Here is a 20,078-nt window from a genome sequence, read left to right on the forward strand (position 1 = left end):
CTGATGGAGACTTCATACTGACTTCAACATGTTCCACATATTTTAGACATTATTGGTGACGTATGCTTTTAGTTCTAAAGTTTTCCGTTCAAATATTCTGCTGCTTTTTCAAGCATTTAGACTTTTATTTTCTTGTTCTTATTTCACATTCAAGTCCCCTCTATTCATGAACCCTTTAAAGTACTCAGCCACACCACTTATATACCACGTGCTATGTCAGTTAATCTTTTAAATACAAGGTTGCTTGTTTGATTCATATGGAGCCCCCTAGGGCAGTGCTTCTCAAAGTGTGGTCCGCGGACCACTGGTGGTCCGTGAGCGCCCCCTAGTGGTCCGTGAGTATATTGGTAAAATTTCACATTTGAAATAAATTAATTAATTTGAGTTTTCCGCACTCTCGCGGGAATATCTCCGCAATGGAACAAGCTTAAATTTCACTTTCAATTGCATGATATAGCCCAGATAAACACCTTCATCACACATGTTGCCACTTGTTTGTACAATTTTCAGGCAATTTGTAAAAAACGATGTGTTTTTGGATATGTGTGGAGTTAGGTGGTCCGCGAGTGTTTTTTTATTGGTTAAGTGGTCCTTGGTCTGAAAAAGTTTGAGAAACACTGCCCTAGGGGACATGGAGAAGGAAAAAAAAATTATTTGAAAAAAAAGATATCGAGATATCGCAAAACCTTTGCGATATCTTTTCATTTAGCTCAATGTACTTCCTGGTCAGTTCGGCTGCTACGGCAACACAGAAACCACAACAATGGAGCGGTTCATCGATTTTACTTTGAGCTTGGCCTTAAATATAAAGATATTACATCAGTGCTTGGCAATAGGCACGGGTTTCACATAAGTGAAAGACACCTCAAGAGAATACTCAGAGCGAGGGGACATGCACGGCCCTCTGAGCTGAGTTATTGACAGTTTCGAATTTCGCGGATCAATAACTCATGAACATAACGTTGTAAAAATACAAACAACATGACTTTACAATCATAGAAAGGTAGACAACGAGATAAAGAGTCGTTTTTATCAGAACAGTTCGATACGCGCCGTCATCCGAGCTAAACATCAAGAATTGGTCACAATCTGCAGCTTGAGGAGGGAGAGGAGTGCTTAGGGACCGTCTACAAACTGCAACGGGGTTTTGCGTGATCTCGCAAAGGTTTTGTCAACTATCTGTTATGCTACGCACAACATTCTTTATTATTATTATATCACCATGCAACCTTTGATCTCTGGACATATCGTTAGCTCAAATATAAACACCTGTGTCATGGAACACGATGATGTCATAACTCCAACTGACATGCTCAGAGCACCAGACTTCAGATAATGGTTAACGGTCCAGCCCTCAACAGCTCTACGTCAATTATGGGGTGTCATCATATGCCGTTTCCCTCGCCATAAAAGACGATGTCGCTATAACTCCTATGAAAATGTTCAAAAAGTGGTCAAACTTCACATGTGTGCTAAACAGTCCAGCCGTGAAGACATCTACGGGACAGTTTTGAGATAGCCATGGCAACACAATGCTCACCATGAATCACAGTTTTCTCATAACTTCAGTGAAAATGCTCCAAACGGCCCAAAACTTCACAGGTTTGGTAACGTTGCAGCCATCAACGCATCTAAGCGTATTATGGGATGTCATCAAAAGTTTGCAGTTCAAATATTCTGCTGCTTTTCCAAGCCTTTTTACTTTCTTTTCTTCTCTCGTCATTACACATTCAAGCCCCCAGTGTTCATGTATCATTTCAATCTAAATTCTTCACTTTCTTCTTACACATTACATTTCAGCATAGCAGTTTAGCGTCAGCTTTTCAGCATAAAGCATTCCCACTAGCAATTTCTTCAGGAATTGCATTCTCTAGTTATGATTGTAGCTCATCCTGTTTATTGTGTTAATATGGTGTACACATAATATAGCAGGTGCAGGTTTGGTCATAAAGCCAGAGGAGGTGGAGGGTGTGTGTGTGTGTGTGTGTGTGTGTGTGTGTGTGTGTGTGTGTGTGTGTGTGTGTGTGTGTGTGTGTGTGTGTGTGTGTGTGTGTGTGTGTGTGTGTGTGTGTGTGTGTGTGTGTGTGTGTGTGTGTGTGTGTGTGTGTGTGTGTGTGTGTGTGTGTGTTGGACTGATCCGAGCCTGGGTCAGTCATAGACTGTATAAAGGTCAGAGTCCGAAACACTGACTGCATGGGCTCTGAGGACAGGTGTGGCCTCAAACACGCACGCACACACACACACACACACACACACACACACACACACACACACACACACACACACACACACACACACACACACACACACACACACACACACACACACACACACACACACACACACACACACACACACACACACACACACACACACACACACACACACACACAGCAAACAGTCTGACTCACACTGTAAAGAGACTTACTGCAACAAAGCATCAGCACACAGTTTGACACAAAGCAAAGTTACAGGTAAAGTTTGAACCAACCACATCAGTTGACATTTCTTAAAAAAAAAAAAGCTATTTTCTTTGATCTTTATTTCTATTTAAAGTATTTATTTGAGCCTTGTGTTGTTATCAGTTATTTAAACGTTATTGTCTTTTAACCATACTGATTTACATTACCATTAGGCTAATAATCCCTGTGTATTGTTAGTTTACATGTTAGCTTAAATGTATCGCAATAGCACAAAAGCGTGCAACGGCCACTCCATGCAGTTCTCCTAAAAGCGGCAATTCAATTCAAAAAGCTTTATTGGCATTAACAAAATATGTCTTGCTAAAGCATTTTACAAAATATACAGATATTGCCTATTAAATAAACAGGTGTCATATGCACAACACACACACACACACACACACACACACACACACACACACACACACACACACACACACACACGCACACACACACACACACACACACACACACACACACACACACACACACACACACACACACGCTCTCTCTCTCTTTCAGGTGGGTAGCTTACCTTTGCGGTCACGTGACTCCTGCAACGGGGTAAAGGTGGACAGCTTCGTGCGACTCTGACTGTAATCTGACTACTGCCCTCACACTGCCAGCCAGTCGACTCTTTCCTGAGTGAGCGAAGTGCGCCTGGAAATTATTGTTTTCGTCCAATATGTCCATCAGTCGGAAAAATTGGTCGGCTTTGTCCAGGTAAGATTATCTGTTGTTTTAAGAGAATATGACACCTTTGGTTAAGCGCTCCATCTGCAGCTGTTGCTTTATATGTTATGGAGGTTCACTTTAGTCACTGAACTAGCAGAAAAGTATCACTCTCAGCAGGACAAAACATAGGCCTAGTTTATAATATTTATCTAGGGATATTATTATATCTGTTCAGATGTGTTGTGTGCCCTTGGACGCTTAATGAAACAGTGAGTGGTTTCCTATCTCCTTTGTTATCATTGTTAGTAGCCTATAGGCACTTCTAACTTTCTTAGTTTGAATGAAGTCACAGTTGTTGTTTTTTCAGGTTAAAGTCTAGAGATAACTGGACAATGTGTAGCCTACCGTCTTACCCTTCTGCACTGTGTCTTCACTAACCTGATGTGTTTACTACACACATCCTGCATAACATTAGACCTTATGGTCTAGTTGTTCAGACAAGCAACCAACTGTAGTCTAACATTTACACAGTTGATGAACAAGTAAAGCAGGTTTTGTGTAACCGTTATAACGGTAATCTATCTTTATCTATCAACCAAAACAAGTAGCTAATTGGATGAATGTCAAGAGATGAATTATAGCTTTCATTTTGGACATAATTTAGTACTTGTCTACCTCTGTTTCATTTTCTGTTTTACGCCCACATTACCTGATTATAATGTTCGTCTACTATGTGCAAAATGACTTTCTTCAGCCTGGCCCGGCAATGGACGGTGGAGGATGAGGAGGAGGTGGAAAGGGAGAGGAGGAGGAGGAGGGTGAAGAGCTCCAACGTTACCGAACCTGGTGATGACCTCAGCCCAACAACCAAAGACACACCCACCAGTGACAGCACCTTTGTGTCCAACAGTGAGATGTCCCAGGGCCTCAGCAGGTTATTTTAACAATTTATTAAAGACCTTTATTCATTTGTACTCGTCCCTGAAAATGATACTCTTGCGGTCGGTGTTTGCTATGCTCTTCTTCTCTTTTCTCGGTTTGTCCCTCAGTTTTATTGTATGTTACAGGGCCATAGGGATGCTAATAGTTATAGTCCATGTATTTTGATGTTAAGCAATTTTAGTGGATGGATTTCAGGAGAGACACTTTTGCCCCATGGGAGTGTGTCATCTTTATACTCTTCAAACAAACAAAGAAACCTGAAACCAAGCTTTGAATCAAAAACACCACAAGCCGAGTTCCTGAAGCAGCCTTCAAAGAAAGAGGAGCTGTAGGGTGTCTTAATTAAAGAAACCTGATCAGACACACGAGGGACAGTCCCCTCCTGATAATCCATCATATATCTGTCATTCACAAGTGTGCTTTTACTTATTTCTTCTCAGTGCCGAGCAGATACAGCTAGACTTTGTGGAGATGCTGCGTACCCGTGATGAAAGAAGGAGGATGAGACATTTGGAGACACTGAGAAGACAGAAGGAGGTAGGGGAAGAAGAAGGGGAGGCCTGCGGAGGAGAAGCCAGGGTGGAGCTACTGGGGGACATGGAGGAGGAGCAGAGCAGTGCGTTGCCGCCTGTGAAAGCCACATCCAAACCACAACCACCAGAAAAACCAGCCTCTTACAGCCCCACCAACAGCACCAGCACTAACAGACAAGTAAGACCGGAGTCATTTGTTAACCTTTAGTGTAGTTAAATTAAAATGTGGTTATCATAGTTATATGACAACACGACTCAGAGTCTACAGCCATGCTTGCAGCTCTGTGAGGCTGTACTGAGGCACACCGTGCTTTGAGCTAAATGCTAATATGCTGCTGTTAAGGAGGTTTAATGGCAAGTTCAATATCTTAGTAGAGTATGTTAACTAATTGTCAATATAAATATTATAAGTATAAAAACATAAAGTATTCTATACTGAGGCTGAAGGGGGTGTCAGTAGTTGTGCAGGGGTGTCAGTAGTTTGGTCTAAACCAAAGAATATAACAAATATACATTTTGAACCGGTTATGGTTATAGATGAAACATGGTATTACCAAAGGAAACATTGTCTGAAAACCATAAATGTCAGTACTACATTTTGTGTTAATCTAGGCAGTACATCTTTTTATATTTAACAGGATAAGTGGACTTCACAAACTGTGAAGTCCACTGAGACAAATGTAACATTTTTGATATTGGGCTATATAAATAAACATTGATTGATTGATTGATTGATTGATTGATTGATAAGTGAATACTTTACCTGCTGGTGGGGCTAAATGAAGGAGAGGGAATCACCAACATCATTAGGATTCATCTTCTTGGGTTCATCCATGTCTGGTCCAAATGTTATGGCAATCCCTCCATTGCTATTAATATATTTCAATATAGGCAAAGTAGTGAACCAACAGATCAACATTGGTACACCAAACAATACAAAGAAAGTGGCTTCACTGACAGACAGGTTTTGACCATAGGGTTTTGACAGATAAACACTCAAATCCAAACTATTGATTTGTCACTCAGTCACAACACAGTGCTACCATTTTAGCCACCCTGCAGTGAGCTTAATCCCAGTTAACTGTTACCCTCACGGAGGGAGAGTTATGTTAATTATTTTCTAGATTCTACAAAAACAACTTTCCCCCCCAAGGAAAGATATTAATGTATCAAGTTCTGTAAATATGGAAAGACTCAGCAATGCTATTTAGGTGAACAAAGCTAGACATAGAGAGAGTGTATAATGCTCACACACTTGCATGTCATAAGTACTTGTTAGTTATAAACATTGTTGGTGTACTGAGCTCAAACTATTCCTGTGAATCAAGTGACCATGCAAATCCTCTATAAAACTTTGATAAGGCGTTCTTAAGGTCATTTATCAGCTTTATTTTTTATTACACAGACAGGCGGCTCTAACTCAGGGCATCTGCAAATTAGGCCATAACTGCAAAATGTTATGTCATGCAAGGCGTATCTCAGGTGGCTCTGTTCAAAAGCTTGAATGCTGAGCGCTCATGTTGATCGTCTTTCCTGTTTCTTGTCTTTGTTAGCCCGAAAATGGACAATCGTCGAGAAAAGACCTCGATCCCAAGCCGTCGTCCGACCGGGCTCGCAAGTTTGTCAGGTTAACAAGCACCATTTCTGTCATGTAATGTTCTTTTATTTAACATGAGTCATCGGGAAGGATCAAATATAGATCAAACATTATTTCAAGATAAGATAAAGGTTATTGATTTCAGACACAGAAATTAAAGTTCAGCAGAGGAGAAGGGTGTAAACATTGAAAACACAACCAAAGTCAAGAGTTTATTGTTTGAATATTAACCATATGAAGACAAGCATGTGCTTTCAAACCAGGCTTAATTTATCTAGATATGGTGTAAATATAGAATATGGATTATGACATATTCCTGAATACTACTAGATATATATCACATGTTTAATGCAATCTTGCACATATTGTCTAAGACATTTAAGGAACTAGTCATTGAAGCAGCCCGGAACATCAGGTTTTTCTGATTGGCTTAAACAATTCCCCACACCATATTTTGTATTGAGTTTTAAGTCAGCCTCTATTATTCCAAGGATAGACACAGACACACAAAACAACAAAAGGAGTCTCAGGGTGAATGGATTGCATTATGGACTTTAATACTCTTCAGCTGTACTGTGAGTTGGAACTGGTTCCACATCTTTCACTGACCTTTAGTCCACCTGTGTTTCTGGTGCTGCAGCTCTGTCTCCATCTCACTGGACAAAGGTTCCTCCGCTAGCGGGTGCACAAGTCCCATGAGCCCTCGCTCTCCGACGACCCCCTTCTCGCCTCGAGAACACTGTCCGTCTCCCTGCCAGAGCCCCTCTCCTGGGGGAGCTCAGAGCCCTGTTCAGAATGGACACACACAGGAGGTATTTTAACTCACAATGAAATAATAAACCTAGGCTTCATGTTTTGCTTCCATCATGAGTTTGGCTGCTCATTGCTTACACCATTGCTCATAAAGCAGCAGCACCCTCTGGTGTTAAGGGTGAAGCGTACAGTCTTATGTAGATGAGAACAAATTGGCTCTATAGTTGGATCTACCTCCTTGAATGAAAGAAGACATGCTCATTGTATTTTTTTTAATTCCAAATAATGATTTCTGATCATATGGGGAAGTACAGCTTTTTTCTTTACTTTAACTCAGACCACTGTGAATGGCTCTCCTTCCAACGGCAACTTCGAACAGACATCCAAACCAGCGTTTGTCAGACAGAGCTCCAGGACTATATCTTTCAGGGTAAATGCATCCAACACACACACATCCAACACACACACATTCTTCTTGCTGAATGCCAACATTGACTTTTGCCTATTTGACTGTTAAAACACGATTTAATCTCGCATCAGCTGTTCGACTATCAGCTCAAGTAATTTGCTTGTGGCTCTCGAGCTTTAGGGTTATGCTAATAGCTGGAGCAATATTGAGAAGCTATTACTGCTGACGCGTTGCTTTGTTAACACCCTAACTCATCACGAGAGACGGGATGTGCTGGTCATTAGCTGCTGATGTGTGGACGACTGTAAGGACTACTAGCTAACAAACTCATACACTCTGGTGCTCTACAGATGATGAAGAAGAAGGAAGAGGAGAGTGCACCGCTGCGGAGGAGGTAAGGAAACATCCTTGTGATGATCTTTTTAGTGACTTTGTGTTAAGTCTACATCCGTTTGATCGCCGATTGCTTTATTTTATTTTAGTGCAAGTGTGAGGATGGCCTCCGAGAAGTTTGAATCAAACACAGTAAGACTTTAATTTAATGATTTTATTTGTTTGTAATGTACTAAAAAATTCCACAAAACTGAATATCTGTAAAAGGTCATATTTATCACAGTGCTATATTCTTGTCGGTATGGTATCTTAAGGTATTGCATCTATATTGGCTGGGTTTATAGATCGGAGATGCTGATTAGTGCATCAACAATTTGTTCAACCTTTGACAAAATGTGATTGAAAGTGTTTTTAATGTTAATTATCTAGGACCAGGACCAACATGAAGATGAAGACAAAACATCATCTTTCCAGAGAAAGTGAGTTTGTATTATTGAATTATAATAATTGTTTTTACTTCTGCGTAAAGTTTGAAATATTGTTATTTTAATAAAAGTGAGTGTACACAGATTGACTTGTTCAATGTGCTCTCATTTGATCCAGCTCCAAGCAGAGAATTTCTTCCAGGTCCATCCAGGAGAAGATGGAGAGACTGGCCCAGGCTGCACAGGTGAGACTCTCTGAAACAAAACACAATAATTCAACTCCAGAAACTAAACAACTAACCGTAATTTTCTTACTCTGAACGCTGATTTTGTAAAAACTCTATATGTGCGTAGAAGGGAGAAGTGACTCGTTCTCCAGACGTCACCCAGAGGACTCTGTTCCTGCTGGACGAGGTGTCCAGGAAGAGGAGTCTCTTTGAGAAGGAGCAGCAGGGAGCGGGCCCCCCCAGCCCCGGGGTCTCCAGACAGGTACAGCCATTCCTCACAATCACTCCTCAGATCAGCGTGTCCCAGCAGTGCACTGAGATCATGAGCAGGTATGGCTTCTGATTGTTTTCCATCTCTGTCGGAAATTCACAGGAATTTAGGAGCTTCAAATCCGGAATGTCAGACCGGATCTCCAGCTGGCTCACCAAGACCAACAACACCGGGTCTTCACACAATCCCACAGTAAGACCATTACTAATAAACTTGCGTTTGGCCGGTTATCCACCTGAAGGGCCGCCAGATATTTCAGTGTTTAGAGCTGGCGGCCAATACGTGTTGTCTGCTGCCAAGTTTCCCCCCCATTTCAACACTGTATCTAAGATTTTTAAGAAGTTACACAAGTGTAGCAGCCAGAGGGCAGTAGCAATCTTTCAGCTTTACTGGGAAATGAATGCCTCATACAGTATATTTGCATTCTTCCTGCTGCTAACCCCATATCAGTCATACATGTTCATTTATAAAGCCATGTTGGGTAAACTACCTTTTTATTTCTGCTCTCTGATCTCTCGACGAATTGAAAGTACGTATTGCCTGAGATCTCATGATGTTGTTTTATTAAATGTGCCAAGTGCTAGGACTGTCTTAGGGAAGAAAGCTTTTAGATATGCAGCTCCACTACATTGGAACAGTCTGCAAATCGGTTTAAAACTGAGCACTTTGGTTCCCCTGCATCATTTTAAAACTCGGCTGGGTGACATGCTGTTTGATACTCATGGTACCTGTCACTGTAAATAGAGTTTGTAAACTGTACCCTGTACATTATGTTGTATGTCATCCTTATTGTTGTTCTGTTGTTTTTATGTTACATGTGTAACTAATGTCCTGCAGGTCACCCTTGAAAAAGAGATATTTTGATCTCAAGGGGCTTTCACCTGGTTAAATAAAGGCTACAAACAATTAGTCAACTCTGACCAAACAATTTCAGATAACTCCATACGATAACAATTATTTACGATTTTTAAATGCATGGCCAACCTCAGTTATTTTATTCTGAAAGCAACATTATCTTTTCCTTTATTGTGTTGGCCATTTGTGGGATGTTTACAGTACAATATGTGAATAACAAAGTCTATCACAATAAAGCTTGAGTGTTTTCTGGTATTTGAATAAATAAATGAGCCATATTAAATAACCACATGGTAAAACCTATTGTGTATACTCCTGTGTAAATTAAACTTGGGTAACAACAATTCCTAAAACAATTTTTGCAAATGAACATACGTTTTAAGGGAAATGAAATAGAACAAACATTAAATATAGGCTTAGAATGTATAATTACAGAAAGATTTAAATATATAAGATAGACTTGTATTATTTTGTTTTGTATATGCAGATTTACTGGTTTATACTTCTTTATAGAAAAACAAATATCAGTATGTATATATACGGTATATTCAGAGAGTTTATGTTTTGTCTTTTCTGCCTGTTTATCGAGGGCTTTGTGTTGTTGAAATAAGCTTTTAATTTTCTATTTGTAGGACTTGAGAAATGTAGACATCACCAGTAAGAGGAGCCTGTTTGAGAAGAGAGAGGAGGACAGTGCCCAGCCTGGAAAAATCTACAAGTGAAGGCTGTCCTTTTATTATGGTCGGCAGGCACGTTGACGGTCCCAAACTGCGCTTTTCCATAGCAATATATTCAAATATGACATGAAATGTGTTTATTTAACAATATTTCTTCCCTGTTTGTGCCTGCTGTTTGTAGGAGTAAGGAGAGAGGAGATGATAAGCACTGGAAGATTATTGTATGCCATGACTGACTGATTCTTTTATTTCAATAGAATACTGCTTTTAAATTAAGGAGGCTTTACAATCATACACATCTGCATCGCTTCTTGAACTACAAATGTGTCAAACACTGAAAATACTTAATGTGTGAGGAAGAGTATTCTGTAAAGTGATACATGTGTTTTAAACCTCTTCAGCTATTTGCCTAACTTACTTTGTGTAATTGTTCAAGCACTTTAAAACGGTGAAGGTCTTAAGGCTAATGACGGCTATACTTTTTACTGAATCGTGGGAATTCTGGAGTTGAAATTGAATGTTTTTGTTAAATATGCCATAATATACATTTTGTTTTGTGCCATTGAGGGCAATATGTCTAAGAAATAAAAGATTTTATAACCACAAATGTCTGTCATACATGTATTTGAATTGCTCACTCATACAACACTGAAACACTTTCTAGTGTTAGATGCATATTTACTCTGTCACATCACTTATCTGACGGGAGGGGGGGGGGGGGTGTAGATAAGAGTGGGACGCCTGTGTTTTGTCAGTGGCAGGTTGCCTTACATGGGTGACAGAATGTGTGTGTGTGGTTTGTGGGTCATTGTCTGCGGGCGACTGTGGCTTTATCTGGATCTTTTTGGCACTGCACACTCACACAGTGGCCTTTTTAGGGAATGATGATAAAGGAGAGTACATGCTATCTAACAGGTTATTAATAACACAACAAGGGGTCCTAAAGCCTCTTCCCCGTCACGCAGTGTGTCCCTTTACCCTCCGATAGTCACCCCACATTCTCATTAGAGAGGGCAGCCACATCTCCTCTGCTGCACATTAAACCTCTCCATCAGATCCCTTTCTGCATTGCTGTTACTCAGGTAAGTTTAGCTCGGTATTTCTCTCATAATATGTTGATTTAAAGCTGAGAAATTATTCTAGGTTCATTGATGGACTCTGTTTAACGTTCAGATTCACTTCTGCCCACCTGAGCGCTCCCTGTCATGTCTGACAACGAGGAAGCGGTGGAGGAGTATGAGGAGTAGGTTGTTTTCATTTGTAATAATTATAAAAAAGCTCAATTAAACGTGTCTAATGTTTCTGCATGTGTTTTACAGTTACACATGTGTCATGTGTAACTGTAAAAGGACATACCCTGTTATACAACATACCTCGCAAGGAGTTTTCTTTACAGCGATTGAAATGAGATTGCTGTAATGTGATGACAGATGAGTTTCTCACAGAATAAAAATGTATGTGTCTATTTTCCACAGGGTGGTGGATGGTGAGTACTCGGGACTCATCACATACAGTCATATAGCAGCACTAACAGATGTGATATACTGTTTAAACTAAAGCTGTGTAGTTTTGATAGATGTTTTATTTAGGTAATCCAGTGAGTTTGATTTAGGAACCTAAGACTTTCTTGTTGAGCGAAGATTGCACTAGTTCATTTTTTTTGGCAAATCAACAAGTGTTAAAGGGAAATGTGTTACTAAATGTGTTTTATGTGTTAAAGTGTTACTCAGGGGTTTTTCTTAATGGTTTTATCTTCCTCTAACATCCATTGATTGTAATAAGTAAACCATAAGTAATTGTGATTGTGTGTAACATGTTTTACTTTCTCCCTATGTCATTATATTTGTATTTCCCCTCTCTTGTGTATTTTCCTGACTGTGTGATTCAGAAGAGGAAGCCGCTGAAGGTATGGGACTTTGAAGCTAATCAGTTAACCAAGGAATGAGTTGTGGTTATGACTCAGTATTCCCTGAACAACAGGAATGATACAGATCAACAGTCAGGCTAGGCTGCCTGTAGTGCTGGAGAATTCAGATGCTTTACTTGTTATAGGAACAACGTAATCATTACGTAAAGGTAATCGGAAATAAAAAAATAAAGAAGTAAAAGTTGTCATTTCTAAAAAGAAAACAGTTGCTGTGATGAAATATATCATTTGATTGTGATGAGGTTATTTTATGTCATTTGTTGACAGGACTACCACTATAGGCTCATATATTCTATTCATTAATCTGCTGATTCTTTTATTGATCATTTATAGATTGTTTGTTTTATTCAAATACAAAATTAAAATAAAAGAGAGGTGTCATCACTATTACCTTGAGTAATTTGAGTACACTTAATGTGTGCTTTCAATGGTCCAAAGCTCAAAACTATTGAAGACAATTGAAAAAAGAAAAGAAAAATAATACTGCCAGTTGGTAAACACGATTTACAGGTTAGCATTCATAATTTTGTCAAGGACATATAGATTCATCGCATAAACTGGCATACTTGTACGAAATATTTGATAGTTTAAATTATAACAAAGCATTGCATCATTAACTCAATTTAAAAATTGTAATTTGGAAAGTAGTAACAACAACTGCTAATATGTGAAGAGTAAAATATTACCCATTCCTTTGAATGAGTAAGAAAAAGTAGAAAGTGGCATGAAAACCAAAATATTTAAGTAAAGTTAGAATACCGCAAACTTGAACTTAAGCAAAGTACTCGAGTAAATGCACTTAATTAATTTCCACCACTGGCTGTGACTGAAAGTCATGAATGATTATTACATCAAAATCATTCATGCTTGAGTTTCAATGCTTTTTCTTTCTTTCTTTCTTTCTGGGTTTTGCTGGCTGCTTTGCTAGCTGCCTGGCTTTACTAAACGGATCTGTGCTTTTGCTCAGCAGGGGAGCAGGGGGTAGAGGAGGAGGTGGAAGAAGAGGTGGAGGAAGAGGTGGAAGAAGAGGTGGAGGAGGAGGTGGTGGAGGCAGAAAATCAGGAGGTGGAGGAAGGTACTGCTTGTGCTTTGAGCTAAAAGCATATTTTTTTAACTGTACATGACGGTTGATTTTGTGGACATAGCATTGCAGAGTAGCAGGCGATGTTCTACTTATAACAACACCCTTTAAATCTGAAATATAAGCCACCACATGTAGTTTAATGGAGCTCTCTACGCACACGCACAGCCTTTCAATTGGTTTTAAAATATAATACAAATCTATCAGTTATCCTGCGTAGCTCAAGACCAAGACAGGTATTGAGATGTCACACTGAACAATATCCCTTTTATATTTGGCCAGTGAGGACTCTGGTAGGGTGTGGAGGAAAAAAACATGACTTATTAATCAATAAATAAAACACCAATAAATAAAAACTTCTGAAACATAAATACAAAGACAATTATAAAAGTCTAATCAAAGAAACACAAAAATATATACATGTAAATGTAGGCTACAGAGAATAAAAAATACAGTTTAAGACGTTTAGTAATTTAGTTCTATTCTGCATTTGTTGTCACATTTATTTAGATATCTATGTCTTTATTTATTTGCATATTAAAGGATTACATATTTATTTATGATAAATAATCATCATGATTTGTCCTCTGTAGATTACAACTTGTCAAAAGTCAAAACAAACCATTGTCTGAGTCCACAAAGTCAGTCTCATTGTGCCGCCAGTGATGGAGATATTTCCGCATGGGTCACCTGATAAGGTTTTATATTTGACTTTAACTTCACCAGCTCTTGAGTGCCATCTGCTTTAAATTCCAGAGGTGGGTCATTCTGAACTAATCCCCTGTTATCTGCTGGCAAGCTTTCCACTCTGGTACAATCCAATCCAAACACCATATTAAAATAATGTGGCGGGGACACGACCCCGACGAGTGCAAACAAGCAGCTGTAATAGCAGGAGTAGGAGAACAAATCTAATTGAATTATGAGTTAGTAGCTCTGCCCTCATTTGATTCATTTCACTAAACTTGTGACAAATAACAGGTCATTGACAAGGGAGAGTTATGGTTCCAGTAAGGCAATGAGTCAATATCACACCCAGTGAGCGGGAAGATTTCTAACCGACATGTTATTATTTTCCCGTACAATGGCAGAGACCGTGCAGGAGGAGGACGAGCCTGCTGCAGAGGAAGAGGGTGATGAAGAGCAAGGTGAGGGTTTCGGAGGGGAACACATGTTGTCAGTGCAGACATGTGGACACTGTTGTTATTTGTCAGTGCGTACGCAGCAAGATGACATCTCAGTGTGGAGTTGGAACCAAAGCAACGATGATTAATCTGCCTGTAACAATCACTAAGAGACGGGTGGGAACATGTTCAGTCACACTTCACTTTGGTATGTGACAGTATCCAGTGACTGTGTTCCTCCTCTCTCTGTCACAACATTTCATCACTCGGTGAAAGTAATTCCACGGACCCACCCCCCCCCCCGCCCAGCCCTAAGGCTCTGCTTATTATTCAGAATGCAGTGTTTTCCAAATATAAAATGTTCAGGCGTTTCTCTCTCGTTGTCAATAAATAGAAGTAGGAGAAATGTTAGTCTAATTCAAAGTCATCATTCCATCCCCTCTTTGTGTCAGGAAGGTGTTGTAAATTCACAGATAACACATTTCAACAGTTTGTTGATCTGTTCACATAAATAATATTGAGACAATCGCCCTAAGCACATGTCACCTGATGTGTGTGTCACATGGTTGGTGGAGCCTGACACTTAGGATTGTTTTTGCCAAAACTACATTTCATTAAATAAACTACATTGTAGATTTGGCACATATGACAATTAAGAATTTGAACCTTGAGAAGAGGACTTTTTGTTTCTCAGAAATAGTTAGTGTCCGTATGATTTGACCTGAGGGTGAGTCCTAAAGACTTTTCCTTTATCTCAGTGGTTCCTAAACTGTGTGATGTGGAATTAGAGAAACCCACACATATAGAAAAAGTTATGAATGAAGTCTTAAATATTTTTAAGGTCACACTCCTGGTGCTTGCAGTTTGGGCGTTTCCACTCCTCTCTCCGGCATCTGTTGGTCTTGCCAAACGGCGGCTGTGGTCGCCTGATCGTGTGCTCTGTCTGAGTCTGCTGCACACTTACCAAACCTCATTTTACATCCTTTTCTCCTGTCTGCTTTAAATGGGTAAACTTCTGCTTGATATAAATAGGCAAATACATTAATTATTTTGTTATCAAACATGTTATAATTGATATAGTTGCTTGTTTGTTGGCATTCGTAAATATACAACAACGTTTACAGACATATAAAGATAAGGCATGGCACATACTTTGGTGTGCCTATGGGACAAAAACTACGACTTGAGTCCCATCAGCAGGACAAAGTTTTCACTTAAATTAATATAAACATATTCTAGCCTTATGAGCACAGCATTTAGAACAGATTAATGGGTTCCTGACGGGGAATAATAGCAACTGACAAAAACACACGGTCAAATGTTCAATGTGTCCAATGCTTTGGTTTATGAACAAATAGCTACTATCCTTTCAGCCTAACCTTTACTGCCTTTGCTCACAATGTTTGGTGGAGTGTTATTCAGAGGTCACAGATGCCTTTCCTTCTTTGGCGAGCGATCTCACAGTAATCCAGACAACCTGTCTGGCACGTTGATAATTATGATTTGTGACACTTGCAACACTTTACATCAGCCACACCCACCAACACAGATAAGAATTATAACCTGAGCTATATCATCTTTTATGATCTCTTCTATGAGATATAGTTGTGTGTGTCCGTCAGCACTCACTTATTTGACACACACTGACAAGCTCACACAAGCCTCTAAAAGTATCTTATTGTGGTTACAGATGGAGAAGAGGAAGCAGAGGACGGAGAAGGTAACACTGTTGATCTAAATGACATCAAATGGATGTTGGCAGGAGATGTTACCCTGTTTCTTGGATATAGTCAGCCTGGGTGGTAAAATAGATAGCCTGAGATAAATGATCTGCTTAACTTAGTGAACACACTGGCTCCATTGTCATTACCTGCTGGGGTTTCCTGCTAGGGTTATGGAATGTTTTGGTGAGCGTTTGTGGTCTGGACTAGCCCATAGGTTTTTTTTCTCACACTTCTTGCTTTCTTTCTAAACAGAGGAGGCCAAACCGAAATTTAAGTGAGTACACTCCCTGATACACGCATGCTGACACACACACACACACACACACACACACACACACACACACACACACACACACACACACACACACACACACACACACACACACACACACACACACACACACACACACACACACACACACACACACACACACACACACACACACACACACACACACACACACACACACACACACACACACACACACACACACACACACACACACACACACACACACACACACACACACACACACACAGATCCTCTACAGTAGAGTTATAGAAACAAAATACCCATGAAGAAGTTAAATCTGGGCAACTTAACTGCACTCATATCTGTGGTCATCTTTCACACTGCCTGCAGCTGATTAGCTTAGCACATAATAAGGTACTTTAATCAGCATTCAGGCCTAAAACCGTTCTTCTTCTGAGTCATAACTTAGTCAAATACGAGCAAACAAACACACATGAAATGTGTATTTTCAGACTTTGTGTGACTTACATGTTGCAGGGATATCAGTAGGCCTATGTCCAATGTCCGTCCTTCAAACTTCCTAGAAGTCAGAAAAACACGCTCCTTATTGCTCCAGAGTTTCTTGAAAATCACCGCGTTGTTTAGAAGTTGCTTTTGCACCAAACTAATCCAGTGAAAAGCTGCTAATGCGTAATTTGGCATACTTTAATGGTGCATTTTGCATCATGTTTACAAATCCTTCAGGCTCAAAAAACGTGCCTCATGCTTGCTTATGCCCAATACACTTCCTGTTTACATCCCCCAAAGCATTATGGGAAGCACCACGGTAGTCCTAAAATCTCATAATAATACAAAAAGTTCACATTGCATTATAAATATGTTTTGACATTACTGAGGCCCATAATGACATATCGTATTGAAATGACATTAAATAAAGTTATGAATGCATAATTACAAAATTAAAAGAGACGTGGATGAGTCTCATCCTCAAAATGTCACCTTACATTATAATGGTTGGTTAAACAACATTTGTGGACAATTGTGCAATAAAATGGAAATCTATTCCAAGGCAAAAACATATTGATGTGATGAACCATGTTTGTTTGTCTTCTTTTTAAATTCTGCAGGCCATTTATCATGCCCAACCTCATCCCTCCTAAGATCCCAGATGGAGAGAAGGTGGATTTTGACGTGAGTGATGGATTTACAGAGCCAATTTCTGTTTAATGATGCAAACCAATGAACAAAGACTCATACCATTAAGCACAAGAAGCACTAACCCGCTTTTTCTGTAGGATATACATCGTAAAAGGATGGAGAAAGACCTGATGGAGCTTCAGACTTTGATTGTGGTTCACTTTGAGAGCAGAAAGAAGGAAGAAGAGGAGCTCATTCATCTCACGGATAGGATTGTAAGAGCGTTAAGCGATATAAAACATATTTAAACGTATTCACACGGAGGACATTTAAGTCGGCTTTAAGATATGCTAAGATCTTGATCTGTTGTGCAGGAGAAGCGTCGTTCTGAGCGCGCTGAGCAGCATAGAATTCGCAGTGAGAGAGAAAAAGAACGACAGAAGCGTCTTGAGGTAAAGTCATTTTCAGACTGCAGAAATGTAACATACTTCCTGAATGCACTCAATGAACCACCTCCTAACATTTCAAACCTGATCCTCATTTTCTCTGTTTGCTTTAGGACGAGAGAACTCGTAAGGAGGATGAGGAGGCCAAGAAGAGAGCAGATGATGAAGCTAAAAAGAAGAAAACACTCACCAGCCTCCATTTTGGAGGTTACATGCAGAAGTTGGTGAGCAGTCAGAGGGTTACTATAGGAGGTAAAACTAGTTAACATGTGAAGGATATTACTCCAGAATCAAATTGTATTTCACTTTCCCACAGACAGAAAAGCGGAGTGGTAAGAGGCAGACTGAGAGAGAGAAGAAGAAGAAGATCCTGAGCGACAGACGCAAAGGTCTGGACATCGAGCACATGAGCCAGGACGGACTCAAGTAGGTGGAAAAATATTGTCTCAATTAGCCTCAAGAAACACAAAGTAGGGAGATTATTTCACGAGAAAAATAATCTCTTAACAATCATACCGTAATATTTTTCGATCTGTGTGTCCCAGGGCGAAAGCTCAAGCGCTGTGGGAGTGGATGAACGAGCTGGAGGCTGAGAAGTTTGAAATGCAGTACCAGTTAACTAGTCAGAAATATGAAGTGTGTACAACAGAACACTACACACGTTGTTGAAGTCAGGCACGTGATATAATAGACATCCTCTGAGTAACATTTTCATGTTTTCTTTGCTGCAGATTAATGTGCTGAGGAACCGCGTCAGCGACCATCAGAAAACGTGAGAATGAACCTGATTTTTTTATTTCTTTATGCCACAAACACTTTTCACAGAGATGTACGACACTCATGGATGCCTGCTCAGTTTAAACCGGAGCAAAAACCTCCCTCAAAATGTCTGTCCTTGAGTATTATTTCCTTTGACAAATAATCTACATTTTGTATTTAAAATAGGTGGGGTTCCCCTTCCAGGTTAGAATTATGGCCGGAAAATAAGTAGTTTGTACTTCTTACTGAATTCAAAAGTGTTTATAGTTGTTACAAAGGGCCACAAGTCGCATTGGGATCAAAAGGCAGCCACAATAGACAGGGGAGAAGTAATTATGTTATTATACATTTAAATATAAGTTCCAAGAAGACAGGCAGGGGCCCTAAGGTCATGCTGCAGAATGACAAGCAAAATAACAAAGGCATAGCAGTTGTCAAAATTAAGCTATCATGATTACAGCATGCAACACTCTTTGTGTTTAAGTTGGCTATGTAGCAGCTGTTTATCACTAAATAAGATGGTATTTTGAAGCACCACCCTTTCCCCTCCCTGCCTCCGCCCAGCTCTCGGGGGCCCCCAGAGGCCATGTTACTCACTCAAACTGGGCGAGCTGGCTGTATGGCTGGGTGTGGTAGGCCATTCAGATGACACTCCTGTCACATCATTTGCTGACTGCTTATTTTTCGAATGATAGAGGATTTTGCAACCTTAAAATGTTAGCTTGTGTAATTGTCCACTCAACGATTTTTGTGGGCAAACATGTTTGACTTTATCCCCTGTGACCGTTCCTTGTTTTCAACAGATCCAAGAGGACCAAAAGAGGCCTGAGGAAATAACTGCAGACATGCTGAGTGAGCAGTGTGGGCCCTAACCATAAGTCTCGCCCAGCTGCCACTGCTTCAAACCAAGCCCTGGCTTTCCTGGCACACCTATAGTACCACCTGGTTCCACAATACCATCACCTACAACACTCATTATATCCATTTTCCATCCCCCGTGGTTTTCCTCCTATTACCATTTGTAATGGCAATTTCGTTGTGACACGACACCCATAAAATGGCTCCTACACCATCCATTGAATCCCCTGTGTTTAAGGGTGTAAATAAATTCTTATTTCAATCAACGGCTTTCTTGTCTTTCAGACTTTTGTAGCTCAGCTCAGTGTCCTGGAACTCTGAAGTCTAAAAAACGTGTATTCAAGACTGAATGCAGAAAGCCTAGAGCAAAAACAACGAGAAACATCTTCCTACTCAAAGACAGGCTCTGACATGACTGTCATGATGCTCCTCCGGCTAACGCCCAGACCTCCACCCAACACACACATTCACACACAAAGCTGGAATAGAATGAATCATATTTCATTCAGCTGTAATCCCAGTGGGAAAACCCATCATATGAAAAATGATATTTCTCCTTCAACTGCTTTCTAACTGATCTTCAAGTGAAGTCAATTCTTGTTTCACAATT

The 20,078-nt window shown here is 40.0% G+C and overlaps 2 protein-coding genes across 5 annotated transcripts; both read left to right on the top strand.

Annotated features, from left to right (window-relative positions):
* The first annotated feature begins 3,044 nt into the window (after positions 1 to 3,044).
* Positions 3,045 to 10,758, top strand: lad1 (ladinin). 2 transcript variants are annotated; one of them, XM_034088091.1, is made up of 14 exons: positions 3,045 to 3,185; positions 3,892 to 4,071; positions 4,520 to 4,790; positions 6,166 to 6,239; positions 6,850 to 7,021; positions 7,300 to 7,392; positions 7,722 to 7,765; positions 7,854 to 7,896; positions 8,134 to 8,183; positions 8,308 to 8,374; positions 8,484 to 8,618; positions 8,730 to 8,819; positions 10,115 to 10,231; positions 10,341 to 10,758. In XM_034088091.1, exons 1-13 carry the CDS (start codon positions 3,148 to 3,150, stop codon positions 10,202 to 10,204), a joined length of 1,347 nt encoding a protein of 448 aa, XP_033943982.1. In that variant the 5' UTR covers positions 3,045 to 3,147; the 3' UTR covers positions 10,205 to 10,231; positions 10,341 to 10,758. The 2 variants fall into 2 exon arrangements, with proteins under 2 accessions (XP_033943982.1, XP_033943981.1); XM_034088090.1 differs by having other exon boundaries at positions 10,115 to 10,758.
* Positions 10,759 to 11,596: 838 nt separating this feature from the next.
* On the top strand, positions 11,597 to 19,734 carry tnnt2a (troponin T type 2a (cardiac)). 3 transcript variants are annotated; one of them, XM_034088116.2, is made up of 14 exons: positions 11,597 to 11,645; positions 12,048 to 12,065; positions 13,054 to 13,161; positions 14,259 to 14,315; positions 15,982 to 16,011; positions 16,268 to 16,289; positions 17,396 to 17,459; positions 17,564 to 17,680; positions 17,780 to 17,857; positions 17,965 to 18,075; positions 18,168 to 18,277; positions 18,397 to 18,487; positions 18,583 to 18,623; positions 19,414 to 19,734. In XM_034088116.2, exons 1-14 carry the CDS (start codon positions 11,612 to 11,614, stop codon positions 19,445 to 19,447), a joined length of 915 nt encoding a protein of 304 aa, XP_033944007.2. In that variant the 5' UTR covers positions 11,597 to 11,611; the 3' UTR covers positions 19,448 to 19,734. The 3 variants fall into 3 exon arrangements, with proteins under 3 accessions (XP_033944007.2, XP_033944008.2, XP_033944010.2); XM_034088117.2 differs by having other exon boundaries at positions 13,057 to 13,161; XM_034088119.2 differs by lacking the exon at positions 13,054 to 13,161.
* Positions 19,735 to 20,078: the final 344 nt, after the last annotated feature.

The sequence above is a fragment of the Pseudochaenichthys georgianus genome, chromosome 7 (genome assembly GCF_902827115.2).
Source record: "Pseudochaenichthys georgianus chromosome 7, fPseGeo1.2, whole genome shotgun sequence".
Classification (NCBI taxonomy): Eukaryota; Metazoa; Chordata; class Actinopteri; order Perciformes; family Channichthyidae; genus Pseudochaenichthys; species Pseudochaenichthys georgianus.

Coding starts and splice junctions, on each gene's coding strand:
- tnnt2a (XM_034088116.2), top strand. CDS start 11,612: ATGTATGTGTCTATTTTCCACAGGGTGGTGGATG. Junction 16,012..16,267: donor GGAAGCAGAGGACGGAGAAG/GTAACACTGTTG, acceptor CTTTCTAAACAG/AGGAGGCCAAACCGAAATTT. Junction 17,460..17,563: donor GAGAGAAGGTGGATTTTGAC/GTGAGTGATGGA, acceptor CTTTTTCTGTAG/GATATACATCGTAAAAGGAT.
- lad1 (XM_034088090.1), top strand. CDS start 3,148: ATGTCCATCAGTCGGAAAAATTGGTCGGCTTTGTCCAG. Junction 7,393..7,721: donor CCAGGACTATATCTTTCAGG/GTAAATGCATCC, acceptor GGTGCTCTACAG/ATGATGAAGAAGAAGGAAGA. Junction 8,619..8,729: donor GCCCCGGGGTCTCCAGACAG/GTACAGCCATTC, acceptor GGAAATTCACAG/GAATTTAGGAGCTTCAAATC.